Source organism: Caenorhabditis elegans, chromosome IV, assembly GCF_000002985.6.
Source record: "Caenorhabditis elegans chromosome IV".
NCBI classification, from domain to species: domain Eukaryota; kingdom Metazoa; phylum Nematoda; class Chromadorea; order Rhabditida; family Rhabditidae; genus Caenorhabditis; species Caenorhabditis elegans.
Window position 1 is genome coordinate 6,035,344 of NC_003282.8, and position 15,485 is coordinate 6,050,828.

Consider the following 15,485-nt stretch of genomic DNA (forward strand, 5'->3'; position numbering starts at 1 on the left):
TCTCACAAAACCCCCCGATTGATATTTACGAGCTCACGGAAGATTCACAAAATCCTGGAAAATGAGACGGTGTTGAAGTCACGTAGTGCAGCACAAGGAAAAAAACTATACGCTTGGATTTCGACAAAAAATTGACAGAAATGAATATTGAATTTAAATTGTTGTTGACTGAAAAAGTATTAATCCGGACAACAGCAATTCAAAAAATCAAATTAAACATTTTTTCAAAATAGTTTCACTGTTTCAATGGTTGTTCTTTCATAAAACTAAAAAATTGACATTATTGATATTGATTGTGAGTTCAAGCTTCTCGTTCAAAATCTCGTAAGAAAAAAAATTCATACCAGTTTGAATGTTGAAAAATTATGAGACTATGATATAAGTAACTCAAGGACAAAAAGTTTACTTTTCATGAACAATTTTTTATTATTAAACTTTTCTCAAAAAACTGCCAAAAAACTAAATTAATACTTATCGGCACTTTATCGGCATTTTAAATAAAACAATTTTAAAACTCTACTGTTAGGTTTAATTAAATTTTTGAAAAAAAGACAGTCAGTGTTCCTATAGTTATCTAACTTCATTTTACTTGTTTTAATTTAAAGAAAAAAACGTTTCCACTAAAACTTTGTCGATAGAATTATGGAAAAAAAATGGCAATTAATTTCGTTTTTCCCAATTTAAAGCTTACCGTATTTCCTCTATTAGCATGCAAAACTAATTTTCGGACACCTAATTTGATGCAAAACTGATAGAGGTGCAAAATTAATACTCTAATATTAAAACAAAATTCCCGTTTCAGGCTGCCTATTTAATATTGTCACTTTTTGAAAGTTTGTTTCAGGGTTTTCAATTCCTCTGGTAATACAAAATTAGTGATTTTCTTTCTTATTGAATACGGAAAAAGTCGGTTTCACGTTGCAGATATGTTTCTGGAATTAATTTTGTCTTGATTTAACAAGATGCTTTTTTAAATTATTAAAGCTTACTTTTTACCTTTTTATTAGTCTAAAAATACCACAATACTTAATTTATTAATCTTTCAACTTCTCGAAAACGGATTCTTATTACTGAGAACTTTTGTTGATAAACTTTTAAATAAGCAATGTATGCTCTTTTGGCTATCATTTGTAGATAAAACTTTTTTTTTAAAATTGTGATAAAAAGTTCTAACTTTATCTAACTTGTTTCAACTTTTTGATTAAAATTCTTTTTGAAATTCAGGTCACAATTAGAAACTTTCAAAACTCAAAACCCAATTAATAATTTCTATATTTTTCAATCAGTGGAAAGTTTTTCATTGATTTTGAATTAAAATATATGTTTATTTTTAATGTGTTTTGGGTTATAAAACTTCTAAAATGGCTGTAAGCATCGGGCTTTCAATTTTTAATATTTATTTTAAAAATAATTTCAGTTTCAGATTACTGATATGAATGGGCCAAATTTTGTAACTAATATTATAATACATAGCGAATTGTTTACAAAATTTTACCGAAATTCGTCTACTTTAATTGGTAAAGTTTTCCAGAAAAAATATTCCGGAAAGGTAGGGAACTTTCAAGATCACAACTCTTGAAAACCCCCATATTTTTACATTTAACAGTTGGAAACATTGGTACTCCGTGAGTTTTTGCTGGCTGAAAACCGGTAATATAAGGTAAATTCTACTGTTTCAATGTTCCAAATATTTGAACCAGTTTTTTTTAAATTTAAATTTTCTTCGGTTTCACGTTGCAGATATGAATCAGGCAAACGTCGTTCACTTTGGTTCAACTAGATTTAAATACTTCCATATTTTTGAATTAAAGATTTAATTTAAACTATTATATAAATACCAAAACGCCTATATTTTCAATTCTCTTAAAAACATTTGTTCAAAGACTACATTATTGGAAATTCTTTCATGATCCCAATTTCTTGAAAAAACCCATTTTTTAATATAGTAAACATTATCTCAACCCTTTACAGGAAAACGGGTTAAAAATCTCAAAGAAGCCTTCGAGACAAGGAAATCCGTGTGAAAAAGGGCGGAAAGGAAGTTTTTGTTTATAAACTTGAGTCAATTTTAACTCATTGGAACGTACTAATCTAGGCGCCTCAGGCTACTTCATTTTCTTCTGTTTCATTTTTTTCACTTTGTGACGTAACCTTTTTCTCTCTCTCTTTTTCCATTTTTGCTCGTCTTGCTTTCTCTTTTGCTCCAGAAGAAAAGCTGTAATTATTTTTCGAAATTTCTCCTCCTTTTCTCGTTTTCATGATGAGCTTATGAATTTCTGGCTCTCAATGGTTTCCTCATTTCACATCTTTCATCAATTTTTTATTGGGTCATCGTTTTTTTTTCTTTTCGAGTATATCTTGTGCCGTCCCACTCAAATTTTTTGTCTGTTGTCTCGTGGATATTTTTGAATGTGACAAAATATATGAGGACATACGAGGAAGTCGGGAAGATGGGGGCGTGGCTTCAAATGTAGAATTATGAATTTTTGAGGTCTATTGTAGAAGATGATTGATGGAATTGTCTCAAAATTGGTTTTTTAAACCCATTTCATGATCAATTTAATTTTTTATTTCATAAATTTATTTTGTGAAAACACTATAAATTTATTCAGAATTCGATTGGTGTATTCGAAAATTTACAAAAACTATGAAACCGAACTTATGAGTTCTCAAAATGTGCACTCGAGAATCGATTAATTTTCTCAATTTATTGTGTTCTTTTTCAGACTTTTCAAGAAATTGTGCTCAAAAATTTTCAACTGTTTCAAAGTGTTCAGTTAACTTGAACATTTTTCAACATACCCATCCAATATCAATCCCATTTCTGTATTTCAAGCGAGAATTAATATTTATTTGGAAACATGATTTGATCTCACTATCAGTTTTTCAATGGAAATATGCACACAGCAGTGTTTTGCATCAGACTTTTAGGAAAAATAGCTTTGAATCTGTTTAAATCAGACGTTTATGTATTATTCTAATAAAATTGCGGTAGTTTACGTTTTAAAATAAGTGGAAGTTCAGAAATAATAGGCAAAATCAAAAAAACACACCAAAAATGACTGACGCCTAAAAAAGTTTTAAAAATCCTATAGTATTACAGTTATTGTATATCTATGTGACCTTTTTAATTTCATTTTGAAATTTAAAAATTTTGAAGATCAAGAAAATTTGATGGAAAATCAAAAAGATTTTTGAATAAAAAATTACTGTTTCGGTATGTTAATTTAAAGTTCTGACATTATTTTGTTAAAATCAGAGGCTTTTATTATCAACTTTTAATATGGATACTCTAAACTTCATAAAAATTGCTGAATAAAAAGTTAAGCTGCTTTGAATTGTGCAATATTAAATTTTCATGTATTCTTTGAAATCATTAAATTGTTTTATTATTTGTATAATTTTGTATTATCTGCGCGAGGTGGCGAGGAACTTTTATTTTACAAAAAAACTATAGAAATTAAAGCTTATAGAAATTAGCTTATAGAAATTAAAGATTGGAAAAAATTAGCTCCGACTCTGCTGCATTGCAGTTTTGACGAAGCAAACATTTGTCGGAGAGGAGTACGATTTTCAATTTGACATTTTTTGAATATTGAGAAAATGTTATAAAATTTCAGATTAAAATCTAACTAATAGCTAATATAATCCATCTTTTTTATTCCCTTTTAAATTTTCATTTGCAGAAGTTTATAGCATTCTACAGTTTTATGTTAAACATTAATTTTTCATTAGTTTTTGAAATGTACTTCCACTTGCACATCGAGTTCCCTGAAACTATATTATTTTGCGATGATCTCTATCATTAAAATACCATCAAAAACCGTACAGAAAACATATTCCGTCACACCGTTGCGCACTTTCTATTTTGGTTCTTTTTTCCTAAAACTATATACTTTTTATTTGTGCCTTTACATTCATAGTAACGTCCTAGTTACGAGAAACACGAATTTTCCCGCGAGAAATAATATCTACATTCCAGTTTTATGGGTATTTCTATCGTTGTCTACATTTATTCATATCCTGTTTCTTTTTAGATGTATTTTTTTATTCACACAGGTTCGGATTTTTTCTGATTCTTACCAAAATCACCAACAGGACTTTTTGTTTCAAAAGTATTTCTTCAAATACCGTATATCTTCTATTAATATGGCCTCCCTATTAGACTTGCACGCCCTATTAGTATTGCCCCTCGGAGACCTTCCGAAAATTAGTATTGCACTCCCTATTAGTCTTGCACTCTCTAATAGTCTTGCGTTAACTTTTTTGTATTGCAAACCCGTCTCGCTAATTTCAGGATTTCAACAAAATTTTTTGCCTATTTTGCAACAGTTTTCACATCATTTCTACGAGATTGAAGTTTTTGAACTTATATGAAAATCAAATTTTTTGAATTTTTACATATGATTCGAGCTTTTTCAGGAAAAAACTGCTCAAAGTCAGAAAATGTTCTGAAAATTAGTATTGCACTCCCTAATAGTCTTGCACTCCCTATTAGTATTGCAAGCGGGAAGACCATCGAAAAATAGTATTGCAGCCATATTAATAGAAGAAATATGGTATTTTATTTGCGATAATCTTAAATCTATTCTTGAACTTGTAACAAAGTTGGTTTTTGAAACTCTCGAACTACATGGAAGAAATGTAAATTTTTGGAGCAAGCTTGAGAACGATGTTTAAGAATAGCTTCTAATCATAAAAACATGTTGAAACAGGAAACATTTTTTTAATCAAGAGTATTTGAAGTGGCTGAATTTTGATGAATTTCATTCAGTAATGAACAAAAAAAAAAGAAAATGTTAATATGAAAGTTTTCAAATTCACCTACTCTTTTGGCTATCGTAAATTGCCAACCTCAATACGATCGTAGAATTAATTATTGGAAAATACCCTGTAATTTTACCGTTTCTATGAAACAGCTTAGCTTAAACAGTACAATAAAATTATTTTGAAAAATGTCTTAATCTTATTATTCAAAAAAAAAATCTCTGTTTCTAACTTCACATATGATTGTTTCGTTACTTTTTTGGCATTTCACCTCAAAATCCATAACCTTCAATCATTTTGGAAAATCCAATAAAATTATTAAAAATGCACTTATTTTCTTCATCTCTTTTCATATTTTTCCCCATTTTCCCATCATCTCATCTGATTTTGACATTTTATTTAACCCCGCCCACATTATTTTATTTATTTTCTCTTTCTGCCTAATCCAAAAATTCAATATAATTTGTGTTTTCTTATGAGAAACAGTTGCTCTCGTGTTTCCTGTTCCTATTAGTTAGGTGAACAGAAGATCTCCTAAAAAATGGGAAAAAAACATAAAAATGAAAAGTGAGAGATAATAAAATTTTGGTTTATTGAGAGAAAAAAACCTACTTACTAGTAGTGTCTACATGCTTAGTCTCTTCTTTTTTCATGGAATTTTTCGGGTTTTTTTGTCAGTAGTTTTTTTAAAAGAAATTATGTAGTTAGCAGTAATTTAAAAGTGCTATACATTTTTTTGCCTGGCGAGAAAACAATAATTTTATTACACTTTTAACTATATTTATTTTTTCATAATTTGAAGCAACTCAAAATATTCATTCTTATTTTTATTCCTCCAGTTCATCTTTCAAAATTTAATTTTCAGATGTCATCTGAACCTCGACACACTTTTTTATACGTCAACCCAAACAACGAAGCGATTCGGCTTCTGGATATAGGTTAGTTTTATTTTCAAGCGTTGCTTTAAAAATTCAGTGTTTCAAGTGTTTGATATAATCTGAAAGAGTATAAGTTCTTGTTTTTGAATTTCTCGGTGCTGGTTGATAGAAAATAAATTTCTGATGAATTCAATTCAAAATTTTAAAGTTCATTTTTACTAAACTATACATAATAAAGGTATCGAGAACAAGTAGACATTTAGAAGCAAAAACTTTAATTGTTCTGTAACTCGGTATGAAATACCGTATTTTTCTGTAATTTTTTTTATTCTTACCACTCTATTTACTTTATTATTAAAGTTGTCTTTAGCTTTAACATAATTTGTTTAACTATTAAAAGTTGGAATATTTTTACGGATTTTTACATATACAAGTCACGAGTCGTTTTTCAACAAATGTTTTTTATTTTTCTTTGAGAACTTGTATACCGTATTTTCTCTATTTGTAAAAATTCCTCGTCAACATTGTTTAAACATTTATTATCCAAATATAAAAACCCCGTGAAACAGAAAATTTTTCGAAAAAAAATTGCAATAAAATTCACGAGTGTTTGCGGATTCTGTAAAAATAAAGACGTCTGTAAATATGCTCACTTGAAAATTGGAGCACTCATTCTTTTTCTTTACTTTTCAAAACTTGGTCATGGTCCTTTTTCTCGTTGTTTCGCCCGTTTTCCAGCCTTTCTTCTGAACGACTTCTTTGTCCGTGTGAGTCGTCAAATTTTTATGTTTTCCACGGATTTTACTGCTTCTTCTGCTTTCCGCCCTTGTTTTGTTTTAAGTAGACACGACGGCGAAAACGACCGAATCCTTTGCGCAGTTATGCTCTTCTAAATTCCACTCATTTTTTTTTGCTTCGGAGCAATTTTCGGACGGAGTTCTTATTGTCTTTTGTTGAATAGTCATCACTTTTTCTTTTTTTTTGGGTCTATCTACAATTAAATACTAGATCAATATAATCATGAGAACAGCAGAAGCAAAATTGAGAAAAAGTAAGTTATGACAGTGAAAGTGGTGGAAATTTGGAAAGTTTGATCAGAATTTTATGTACTTATGTAGGTTGAAAACTTCATATTAAATTGAACAAATTTCCCAACAAAATATGAAAAGTTTGAAACTGTAGTGGATCGATTCTTAAGTTTTTATTTTTTTAATTTTCCCAATTTAACTTATACATTTTTGATGTCAACGTAAATTAAGAAAAGTCAGTTTCTTTTTATTAGTACTGGCACTCTAGAGAAAACTATTACAGCGCATCCAACTGCTATGGGACCCCTTCAAATTAAGCGGTTTAAGGCATTTCTAAACATTTCATGGGATATTAATATCGACATCGGATTCAGCATACCAAAAAACATATGTGACTGCAATTTTATCCTGATATCTCAAAAATTGAAAGCAAAAGAGCAAAGAGTGAAAAAATCGACCGCTTAACTGCCCTGGGACACTCTGCGATTTTCGATAATTCCACCGAAAATTCTTATTTTTTCGAAAACCATCAAATTTTTCAGTTTCAAAACTTCATTTAGTTGTTTATTTTGGATGTGTACTTTTCGTTTTTCATATAGTGGAAATAACTGAAAACATGCAAAAGCCCGATTTTTTACATTCTATGACCTTAAAGCCCGACATGAAGCTGCTGAGCGGAACATTTTTCTAAACTTTTAAATATGCTAAATTACACGCAATTAAACATTTTGGTCCATTTTCAGACAATTTCACCTTGAGTCATTTAGAGTCACTTTCTCTCACATATTGCACTGTTGCTTATAAAGGTTAAAATAACAACTAGCTGAAACATTGCTTGTTTATTTTTTAGGTCTTCCATTGTAGACAGGCACGGTTTCAGGCCTCTGCTCTTTTTCGGCGCAAATTCACACATTTCTAGTTTTGATTAAAGTTAAATTAATAAATGAAAAAAAGAGTTTCCTTGGGTTTTTGCGCGAGGCTGGCGGAGGTCGCTTCAATGACAGGCCGGCAGGCGGATATGGAAGCTATAACTTTTCAATCTCAGCTGGAAGAAACCCATCTCGTTTGAAATATCGACAAATTTAAGATTACAAGATTTTTCCCGTAGGCAGAGGAATGCCTGCCTGGCTTTAAGGGAACCACAAGGCACAAGGTTGACACTTTACTGGCTCCCTAGAATCGTAACATCAGATTCATTTTCGTTTATTCTGTTTCAAACAGTTTTTGTTATACGCAGACATTCAGATAGTACTGTTTTACTTAATTCTTACGTAAAATTTTAGGTTTTCAAAATGAAACTAACTTTGAAGAGCTGTGATATGAATGATTTTCTTTCGACTTAATGAATAGAAGCAGTTCCTAAAAATTGATCAAACAATTTAAAATAGAGCATTGTCTTTAGTTAGCCAAATTGTTCAAAACTGCTCGTATAGTGGTAAAATGCTCAAATTTTTCAAAGTTATTGAAATGTTATTGTAAACTTCTACTGAAAATTTTAGGAAAGTCTATTATACATTTTTAAGTGTTTCAATATGTTATTAAATTATGTTGAACTATTATAACTGTATTTAATGTTCATTTTTAAGCGAACAACTAATTTTTTAAAAAATGTATCGTTTTTGAAAGATTGTGAAAAATCCCATTAGCGATATATAGTAAAATAAAAATTTAACAACATTGCAAAACAGAAGAAGTCTTTGACATGCAGGTAGTCTGAAGATGTCCTAGTTCTTCCGGAAATCCACTACCACCTCTTCTCAGTTTCTTTAAACATTTTCCAACTCTTTTTTTTCCTCCCCATTTTCTGCTTCTTTTCTTGAATTGTCTGTCCCCGCCCTAATCCCTGTTTCTCTACATTTCTACCTTTTTAACTGCCACACATACCCCAAAAGCACCACCCCATTTTTCTCTTTTTCCCCCCTATTCTTCTGGGTTTTAAAGGTTTTTTTGGGTGTGTTTGTGTTTGGGAGAAGAACAAAATGCTTCTTCTTCAAAAGCTATGAAGACAAGGAAACAAGGAAAAAAGATAGTGTGAAAAGAAGAAGAAGTTATTATGAATATTATTGATATGCTATCAGGTACGTCCCATTTTTTTTAATTTCCTAAGAGAATCATGGTAGCCTGGTTACAATAATATTGTCTGAAAACATTTGATAGACGTCTACATTTTCTGTTTTTTTGATATGATGTAACTTGGCCTGTATATTGAACTCACAAAAGCTGGATAGGAATTTTCTAGGACCTACAGTTGATTTTTGGACTATATGATTCAGTAATATGTAATTTGAAGCAACAACTTTTCTTGAACACTCTAGAAATTCTGAAAATTAAAATACAAAATTAAAAAAAAATCAATTACTGTTTTTATTGAGATGTAATTTATACCAAAAAATTTTTAATTTTAGATACTGTTTCACAGCTAGTTGATAATTTTATGCATTTTTAGAGCGTTGATATTATGATTAGTTTCTCATCCCTTTCATCCCGTTATTAATACCAATTCTGGTAAATCCGGTAATTTGATTGGAACAATACTAGGTATTTACTTTGTACTAGATTTTGTTGCTTAGATCAGTTCCAGGATTTCATCTTAACCAATCTTATCGTGAAGTGTTAAATTGATTATTATTTAATAAATTTCCCGTTTTTATAAATTTTTTGTTCCCGTTTTTGTGGGCATGTTTGCAGTGACATATTTCTATCATGAATTGCTTTCAAACATTGATCCAGCATAGACATTTACTAGTTTTAATTTTGAAAAAAAAGTGAAACAGAGCTTGATGTAATATTACTCAATTTTCTTTTTTGTTTTTATTGAGTATTGACTTACCGTTAGTGTAGTACAAGTATCCAGCTCAAGCCTATTTTTCAAATTTAAAAAGTTTTTCATGGCTAAAGTTTTGAGGATTTTTTGAACAATGCTGAAAGCTCTCAGCAAATGCGTCTGAATAATTTCAGGGAGTATGTATTAACATAAAACTTTAGCCATGATTTCACACATGCATAAAATCCAAATACTGTCCATTTTCAAAACTTACATATGTTCGTAAGAAGAATGAAACAGCAGTTGCTGAATATCAAACAGTCAACTTCTAGATGTCATGAAACAGTACTTTAAAATTATTTTTCTTCAGTTTTTGTTTTTCAGAAAATAACAAGAGCTAGCTAAGAGCCTGTTGAAGAGGATTTGTTCTATAAGTGTCATCATTATTTTTATAGTTTTACAAGCAGAAAAAAATTGCAGTTTTACCTTGTTTTTAAAATTTCGAGATTATTAATGCGGTAATCAGCAAAATATTTGTCGCTGTTCGAAGTATTCAACTTCCATAGGTTCACACAAGATATATCTTAAATTCAAGTTTTGTAGTGCCTGTTTTGCCTTTCTATGATGACTGGAGGAACCTCAGGGAGGAAAAACTCGTCTAGAATGCTCACTGTTATTTTTATGTATTGTGATTTGCAGAAAAAAAAATAAAAAATAGGTGTAGGTCGCCTAGGTACAACGGCGTGTAGCCCCAATTTACTATGAATTCACTTTTTAAATCCAAATTATTCCCTGTTTCAGGAATTTATTTTAACTAATGAGTAAGTTTTAAGTGTTGAATAACCCTAGCTGTAAACATATTTTGTTTCACAAACGATAAAATATGAAAAACATATTAATCCATCACGTTTCTGCCAAAATATTCAATGAATTTTTCATCCAAAACATGATAATTTGTAACCGCTTCCTTCTCCTTCTTTCTTCTTCTCCGTACAATATATATTTTCAAAATACTATTTTCAAAATGTATCGCCCCCAAAAAAACAAGTTTTTCATCTCAAAACTTTGAAACTTGGGTGTATTTCCGGTTGAACGCATTCAACTGAAAACATTCAGAAAAAAAAATTGGAAAAAGCTCAAGAGGTGGAATGAAAAAATGAAATTTGACCCTCAGATCACCTTTTCAAGTGCAGTATTTTTTGGGTGCTCTTACTCTAGATTCACTTTTTTTTCATTGAAAGGGATACTAAAAAATTAACTGAAAGAATGGGAAAACAAGACAATAAAAGTATGTTTCTGGAAAGAAAAATAGAGATTCAAGCACAGACACATTACATTTGTTTTTTATTCCAAGATAGTTTAATCAAAAGTTTTCAGCTCCGTAGCTCATGAGATTGATCTCAAAATTGGCGTTTTCAGATGTCTGGAGATTTCCAATCTTTTTACTGTTTCAACAAAAAATTTAAATTAAAAATATTGCTTTTTGAAGAAAGTGTTTGTTCATTTCATCAAAAAAAAAGAGAAATTTAGTATATAATCCCAAATTAGATATCCACTTTTTACTGTTTTCCTAGCTCACAAGATTCATTTTGGAATTTGTTTTTTTTTCCAAAAGTTTAGAACAGAAAAGTTGTCAAATTTTTTTACTGTTTCAATATATAAAGTTAATAGATATGTAGTTCCAATGAAGGAAATGTTGTTCATGTAACCAATCCATAATCTATATCAAATTCATAACGAAACATATTTTTTCTCAAGAAATTTCGGATGTTCTTTTCGGATGTTGAGTTTGAGCCCCTAGACTGTTCAAGGAATAAAAACATGATTAAAATATTTGTTTAACATATAACTGTTTTTGGTTCGACTTCCACTAAGTAATTATCATTTTTCACCAATTACCTACAGTGTTGCCTGCAAACTTCAAGAAATCTAAGTATTTTTTAATAGTTCATTCAATAAATACAAATACTTCAAATACCTTTTTAATGGTAGTTGTGAAAATTTTGTTTTAATTATTCTAATTCTTTAATACATTTTTTTTCAATTTTGCACAAAAAATTTTTGAACTCCAGCAAAACTTGATGACCTGGTTTTGACAATCTTTTATTTTTCGGCTGTGATACAGGATTTTTCTTGTTTTTGCTTTGTTTGAAACACCGTTTTGCACAATTTGAACCATTTTATATCAAAGAAACGTTCAATTAAGTTTAGGCCATCGATTTTTAGACAGTTTGTTGAATTTATTAATTTCGAAATCGAAAAAGACATAGAATTTTAGAAAAATATTATAATTTTTTCATAGGTTATATTTGGTATATTGAACTTTTGTTATCTGTCATTCAGGGGAAAAACTACTACTGACGCTGCAAGTTTCTTATATTTTGGAACTCCCAACTCCCATACAGTTTAGTTTTTTTGAAATCCGATACAGTTTCACTAGATCAATTTAAACATGTATATGCTTTAAACATTATTAGTGGAATTTTGCTCGACGTCATTTCATCTTCTTTGTAACTTTATCAAATCATTGTTCATCTATGTCGCACACTAACATATGTGTGCTCAATTGATTCCCTCGGGAAGGGCCCCCTTTCCATCACAAAATATTTCACTTTCTTTGCTGTCCTCACTCTCAAGGACCACACCAAAAATCACTGAATCTCCTTATTCCCCTTCTTTTTTCTATGTTTCGTTTTTTTCACTTTTCTTTTTGTTGCACGTGGAGCACAAGAGATTCTTTGAAAATTCAAGATAATTTGACAAATTGAGATAAATTTCCGTTTTCTCTGCGATCTCTTGATGTCTTTGTTGTGACACTGGTCCGGGGATCTCTGTTGTTTAATATCACACTTTTTTGCAGCCTTGATTTTTTTCTCATTGTTTTTTTGCCAGTTGGTTACCATTATTGATTTTTGAATTATTTATTTTGATTAAGTTTTGATGTTGAGAACATTTTATAGATAGGGTTACTCAAAAAGATAAGTTGGTGAAACAATGGGGAAATTTTTTTAAATTTAGCTTTATTAAGAGTTTAAAAAACCCATTTTCCGTTTTTTTTTTCATTTAGCAATTATTATCTATGGATTTAAATTTTAAATTTTGAAGTATACAGCAATCTTGTGTTTCAAGTGCAACATTTAATGAACAGTCAGCAATGCTAGACAGTCAATCACCTTCTCTGTTATTATTAGAATACTATGTTTTATTGCAGTTGTGAGCAAACTTAAACAAATTTGTAACTAAAATTGTGTCTACAAATGGCCTATCAAAAACCAGTGAAATTTGGAAAATATTTTTTTGAAAATATAAAATGGGGAAAAAAATTTTCCTGTTTCGTATTGTCTTTATATTTTTGAACATTCCTACGGTTCTGTTCGAGATGTAGTTTTATATTCTTATTCTAAAAACTTGTATTTTGTTAGGTTACATCTGGGAATTTTTGAAGTTTTCAAACTGAAGCTACGTTCACGGCTTAATTTGCATCAATGAAGTTTAAATTTCGTTTTTATTCATCGCCTGTTACTTTTGCAATAGGCTGATCTGGCGGGTGTGCTCCTATAAAACTATTGAAACAGAAAACATAACATAATACATACCTATAATATTTTTGAAACAGGAAAAATTATTTTCTCTTGATTTTAAATTATCCTTAACTCTATAACTTTTAAATTACATATTCCAAATGCAAATTGTTTCATCATATTAATTCCCTACATATTTTTCAAATGTATTCTCAAAACTTTGCTCCACTATCGTATTTTTATCAAGCAAATTAACAGTTATCAGTGAACAAATTTAGCGCAAAATCGCATTAATTCGGATTGGTGTCTTGTTTCGATTCTTCGATTTATTTTTTTTTCTTTTTCCGCTTTGCTTTTCAACAACCAATTTGGTGGTCTTATCAAGAATGCTGAATTGGCTCACAAAAAAACTTGTGACATTTCTGATAGCAATTTACGAAAAATGAAGAAATTGATATCGTGGAGAACTACAGAGAACTCGAAAAAGTACGAAGTTCTCCGGAAATACAAAAATAGTTCATGGAAAAATTGAAATGGTGATTAAAATTCAAAATGACGGTGGTTTATAGCTCTAAAATAGAAATAATTATTCAGGAAAGTTTGAGGTTTATCGATAAAATTGTGTGTTATCACGAGTTATTTTTGGAAAATACTAAACTGACCAATGCTCAAAATAAGTATGTAACAGCTATGGATTCTCTATTAAAAACCGCAGAAAACGTTTTATTTTAAACCTTTCTGAAACAGTAATTTTCTTAAATAAATTTTCAATAATTTCAGGGCAACTAGCTACGGCAATGAAGTGGAATTTCAGAATTGCAATTAATTTTGTTATGAAACAGTAATTATTTCCTAGGCCTAACCTAACAAAACTAAGACGGAAACTTTATGAAATGATTATTTAAAACATATGACTCAGAAAACATGTAACATTTTTAGTTGTTTTACGACTGATAAGAGCATGCAATTTTCGGAATCTTCAAAAGAAGTTTTTGTTCTTTGAAACTGTTTTTTGTAGCCAAATAATTTTTTTTGAATCCCATTCTTCATACCAATAGTTTTAAACTTCATTTCCTTCTCCCACTTTTCACCCCCAAATAAAAACACGAGAAAACTACAAATTACCGACTCAAACTCATTTTATTTCCATTTTCAAACCCTTTCAGTACCTCCCATTATCTCAGAAATTGGAAGGGAATGGAGAAGAAGGTGATGAAGAGAAAAACACGACATGTTGGATGAAATGAAAAAAAAACGTGAAAAACAAAAACATTGCACACAGAAAAAAAATAAGGGGAAAATATAGGACAAGAGTTCCGAATGAAAGATAACATTTTGAGATTAAAAGTAAAGAAGTTTGAGTATTTAGTAATAGTAAAATTTATAGATTGAAGCCGAGATAGCATTGTAATAAGATACTAAGTATGATCTTAAAATAACACCTTGAAACATTTTTTGAAATACTTTTGGCAATTTTTCTTTCAATTTTCTTTAAAAATGCCATGCTTTTCTTGGAATATTTTCGAATGTCTTTGTTTTTTGCTGTTTCAATAAGTTATAATGACGCATTTTAAAACTGTGGTGCCAATTTAGTAATGACAATCGCTAAATTAAATTGATTAAAAAAAACAACAATTTTCAGAAAATACAGGCTTTTCAGGCGATAAATTTCAAACTCTGTTCATTGGAATAAGAATTATAATATGCACTTGTTGAAACAACAAGAATATACAAAAAAAAGATTCTAATACCAAACTTGTACTGTTTTAGGTAGTTTATCTAGTTATCTAGGTTTAAATGCAAACATTATGCCATCTGTTTCCTCAAATTCCACAAAAAAAACGTTCCTTTACTAAATTTTCAAATTAATTTGAAGACTTCAAAAATTATTTGCAATAGTAATTTTTGTTAAATTCATACGAGTTTTGGGCTGAAAATAGACTAAAATTTAACAATTTCATGATGATTTTTGGAGCTCTTAGTTGAACCTTCTTTGTACGTACAAAATATCTGTCTTCACCACTCTGCCTAACACCGGTATTTTTGTATCTTTTTGATCTAATTGATTCTTAATTAGATTGAAAAATGGATTAGCACAACAGTTTTATAATAACATGTTGATACAGCAAAGCAACACATAAATTGAAAAATTTCCAACCAAAATTTTCTGTTTCAGGTGTTTCAGGATAATTTAATGTGTAAATTTTACTACTGTTCACATGTAATCCCGGGAGGCATTATAATAAGCTATCTTTATCATAATCATCATATTGAAGTCACTTTTTTGCTATCAATTTAAATACTAATATTATTATTTCAGAAATCGAAACCCCCTTCAAAAATTTCCCTCAAAACCTACCAAAAGTTCCTGGTGTTCCCATTTTTCGTCCTTTATCCTGCTAAGAAAATCCCCCAAAAAACAATTGATTGATGAATATGAATTCTTTCAAATTCGTCTTCTTCTCCACCTTTTTTCTTCAAAAAATTCGCACTTGGCCCAATTCTTTTTTTGCAAAAGGACGAGTCG

At 29.8% G+C, this 15,485-nt stretch overlaps 1 protein-coding gene and 48 non-coding genes across 49 annotated transcripts in view; 28 read left to right on the forward strand and 21 right to left on the reverse strand.

Moving 5' to 3' along the window:
* The first annotated feature begins 282 nt into the window (after window positions 1-282).
* 21ur-12012 lies at window positions 283-303 on the forward strand. The gene has a single exon (NR_055156.1).
* On the forward strand, window positions 284-304 carry 21ur-5365. Its single transcript, NR_055157.1, has one exon.
* A 534-nt stretch (window positions 305-838) lies between these two features.
* Window positions 839-859, forward strand: 21ur-12074. The gene has a single exon (NR_055158.1).
* A 93-nt stretch (window positions 860-952) lies between these two features.
* 21ur-11960 lies at window positions 953-973 on the forward strand. The gene has a single exon (NR_055159.1).
* Window positions 954-974, forward strand: 21ur-11042. Its single transcript, NR_055160.1, has one exon.
* Window positions 975-1,230: 256 nt separating this feature from the next.
* 21ur-5839 lies at window positions 1,231-1,251 on the forward strand. The gene has a single exon (NR_055161.1).
* A 209-nt stretch (window positions 1,252-1,460) lies between these two features.
* Window positions 1,461-1,481, forward strand: 21ur-8172. The gene has a single exon (NR_055162.1).
* A 289-nt stretch (window positions 1,482-1,770) lies between these two features.
* On the forward strand, window positions 1,771-1,791 carry 21ur-8133. Its single transcript, NR_055163.1, has one exon.
* A 1,463-nt stretch (window positions 1,792-3,254) lies between these two features.
* 21ur-8165 lies at window positions 3,255-3,275 on the forward strand. Its single transcript, NR_055164.1, has one exon.
* A 473-nt stretch (window positions 3,276-3,748) lies between these two features.
* Window positions 3,749-3,769, forward strand: 21ur-4430. Its single transcript, NR_055165.1, has one exon.
* Window positions 3,770-4,647: 878 nt separating this feature from the next.
* 21ur-6190 lies at window positions 4,648-4,668 on the reverse strand. The gene has a single exon (NR_055166.1).
* A 182-nt stretch (window positions 4,669-4,850) lies between these two features.
* On the reverse strand, window positions 4,851-4,871 carry 21ur-5775. Its single transcript, NR_055167.1, has one exon.
* On the reverse strand, window positions 4,855-4,875 carry 21ur-13089. Its single transcript, NR_055168.1, has one exon.
* Window positions 4,876-5,031: 156 nt separating this feature from the next.
* 21ur-8814 lies at window positions 5,032-5,052 on the forward strand. Its single transcript, NR_055169.1, has one exon.
* On the forward strand, window positions 5,033-5,053 carry 21ur-13003. The gene has a single exon (NR_055170.1).
* A 579-nt stretch (window positions 5,054-5,632) lies between these two features.
* Window positions 5,633-15,485, forward strand: part of kcc-2 (K+/Cl-Cotransporter) — a gene marked incomplete at both ends in the record, with an annotated part of 33,532 nt that continues 23,679 nt past the window's right edge. Inside the window, one exon of the mRNA NM_001268352.3 lies at window positions 5,633-5,705. Within this exon, the coding sequence (NP_001255281.1) occupies window positions 5,633-5,705 (73 nt within the window). The remainder of the gene's footprint in view (window positions 5,706-15,485) is intronic.
* On the forward strand, window positions 5,785-5,805 carry 21ur-13777. Its single transcript, NR_055171.1, has one exon.
* 21ur-6758 lies at window positions 5,786-5,806 on the forward strand. Its single transcript, NR_055172.1, has one exon.
* On the reverse strand, window positions 6,145-6,165 carry 21ur-3825. The gene has a single exon (NR_055173.1).
* 21ur-6594 lies at window positions 6,148-6,168 on the reverse strand. Its single transcript, NR_055174.1, has one exon.
* Window positions 6,757-6,777, reverse strand: 21ur-919. Its single transcript, NR_055175.1, has one exon.
* 21ur-2179 lies at window positions 6,924-6,944 on the forward strand. The gene has a single exon (NR_055176.1).
* On the reverse strand, window positions 7,438-7,458 carry 21ur-2444. The gene has a single exon (NR_055177.1).
* 21ur-10993 lies at window positions 7,512-7,532 on the forward strand. The gene has a single exon (NR_055178.1).
* Window positions 7,928-7,948, forward strand: 21ur-11373. The gene has a single exon (NR_055179.1).
* 21ur-12800 lies at window positions 8,240-8,260 on the forward strand. The gene has a single exon (NR_055180.1).
* 21ur-7289 lies at window positions 8,241-8,261 on the forward strand. The gene has a single exon (NR_055181.1).
* Window positions 8,294-8,314, reverse strand: 21ur-6343. Its single transcript, NR_055182.1, has one exon.
* 21ur-542 lies at window positions 9,127-9,147 on the forward strand. The gene has a single exon (NR_055183.1).
* Window positions 9,381-9,401, reverse strand: 21ur-6995. Its single transcript, NR_055184.1, has one exon.
* 21ur-8289 lies at window positions 9,715-9,735 on the reverse strand. Its single transcript, NR_055185.1, has one exon.
* On the forward strand, window positions 9,959-9,979 carry 21ur-3127. Its single transcript, NR_055186.1, has one exon.
* 21ur-13185 lies at window positions 11,631-11,651 on the reverse strand. Its single transcript, NR_055187.1, has one exon.
* 21ur-4021 lies at window positions 11,911-11,931 on the forward strand. Its single transcript, NR_055188.1, has one exon.
* On the reverse strand, window positions 12,365-12,385 carry 21ur-5716. Its single transcript, NR_055189.1, has one exon.
* 21ur-615 lies at window positions 12,602-12,622 on the forward strand. The gene has a single exon (NR_055190.1).
* On the forward strand, window positions 12,811-12,831 carry 21ur-1804. The gene has a single exon (NR_055191.1).
* Window positions 12,946-12,966, reverse strand: 21ur-2480. The gene has a single exon (NR_055192.1).
* 21ur-12881 lies at window positions 12,947-12,967 on the reverse strand. The gene has a single exon (NR_055193.1).
* On the reverse strand, window positions 12,987-13,007 carry 21ur-9606. The gene has a single exon (NR_055194.1).
* 21ur-4068 lies at window positions 13,639-13,659 on the reverse strand. The gene has a single exon (NR_055195.1).
* On the reverse strand, window positions 13,734-13,754 carry 21ur-4200. Its single transcript, NR_055196.1, has one exon.
* On the reverse strand, window positions 14,342-14,362 carry 21ur-4137. Its single transcript, NR_131536.1, has one exon.
* On the forward strand, window positions 14,547-14,567 carry 21ur-7625. The gene has a single exon (NR_055197.1).
* 21ur-6463 lies at window positions 14,612-14,632 on the reverse strand. The gene has a single exon (NR_055198.1).
* On the reverse strand, window positions 14,613-14,633 carry 21ur-10884. Its single transcript, NR_055199.1, has one exon.
* 21ur-2732 lies at window positions 14,766-14,786 on the forward strand. The gene has a single exon (NR_055200.1).
* 21ur-5652 lies at window positions 15,016-15,036 on the reverse strand. The gene has a single exon (NR_055201.1).
* Window positions 15,174-15,194, forward strand: 21ur-11665. Its single transcript, NR_055202.1, has one exon.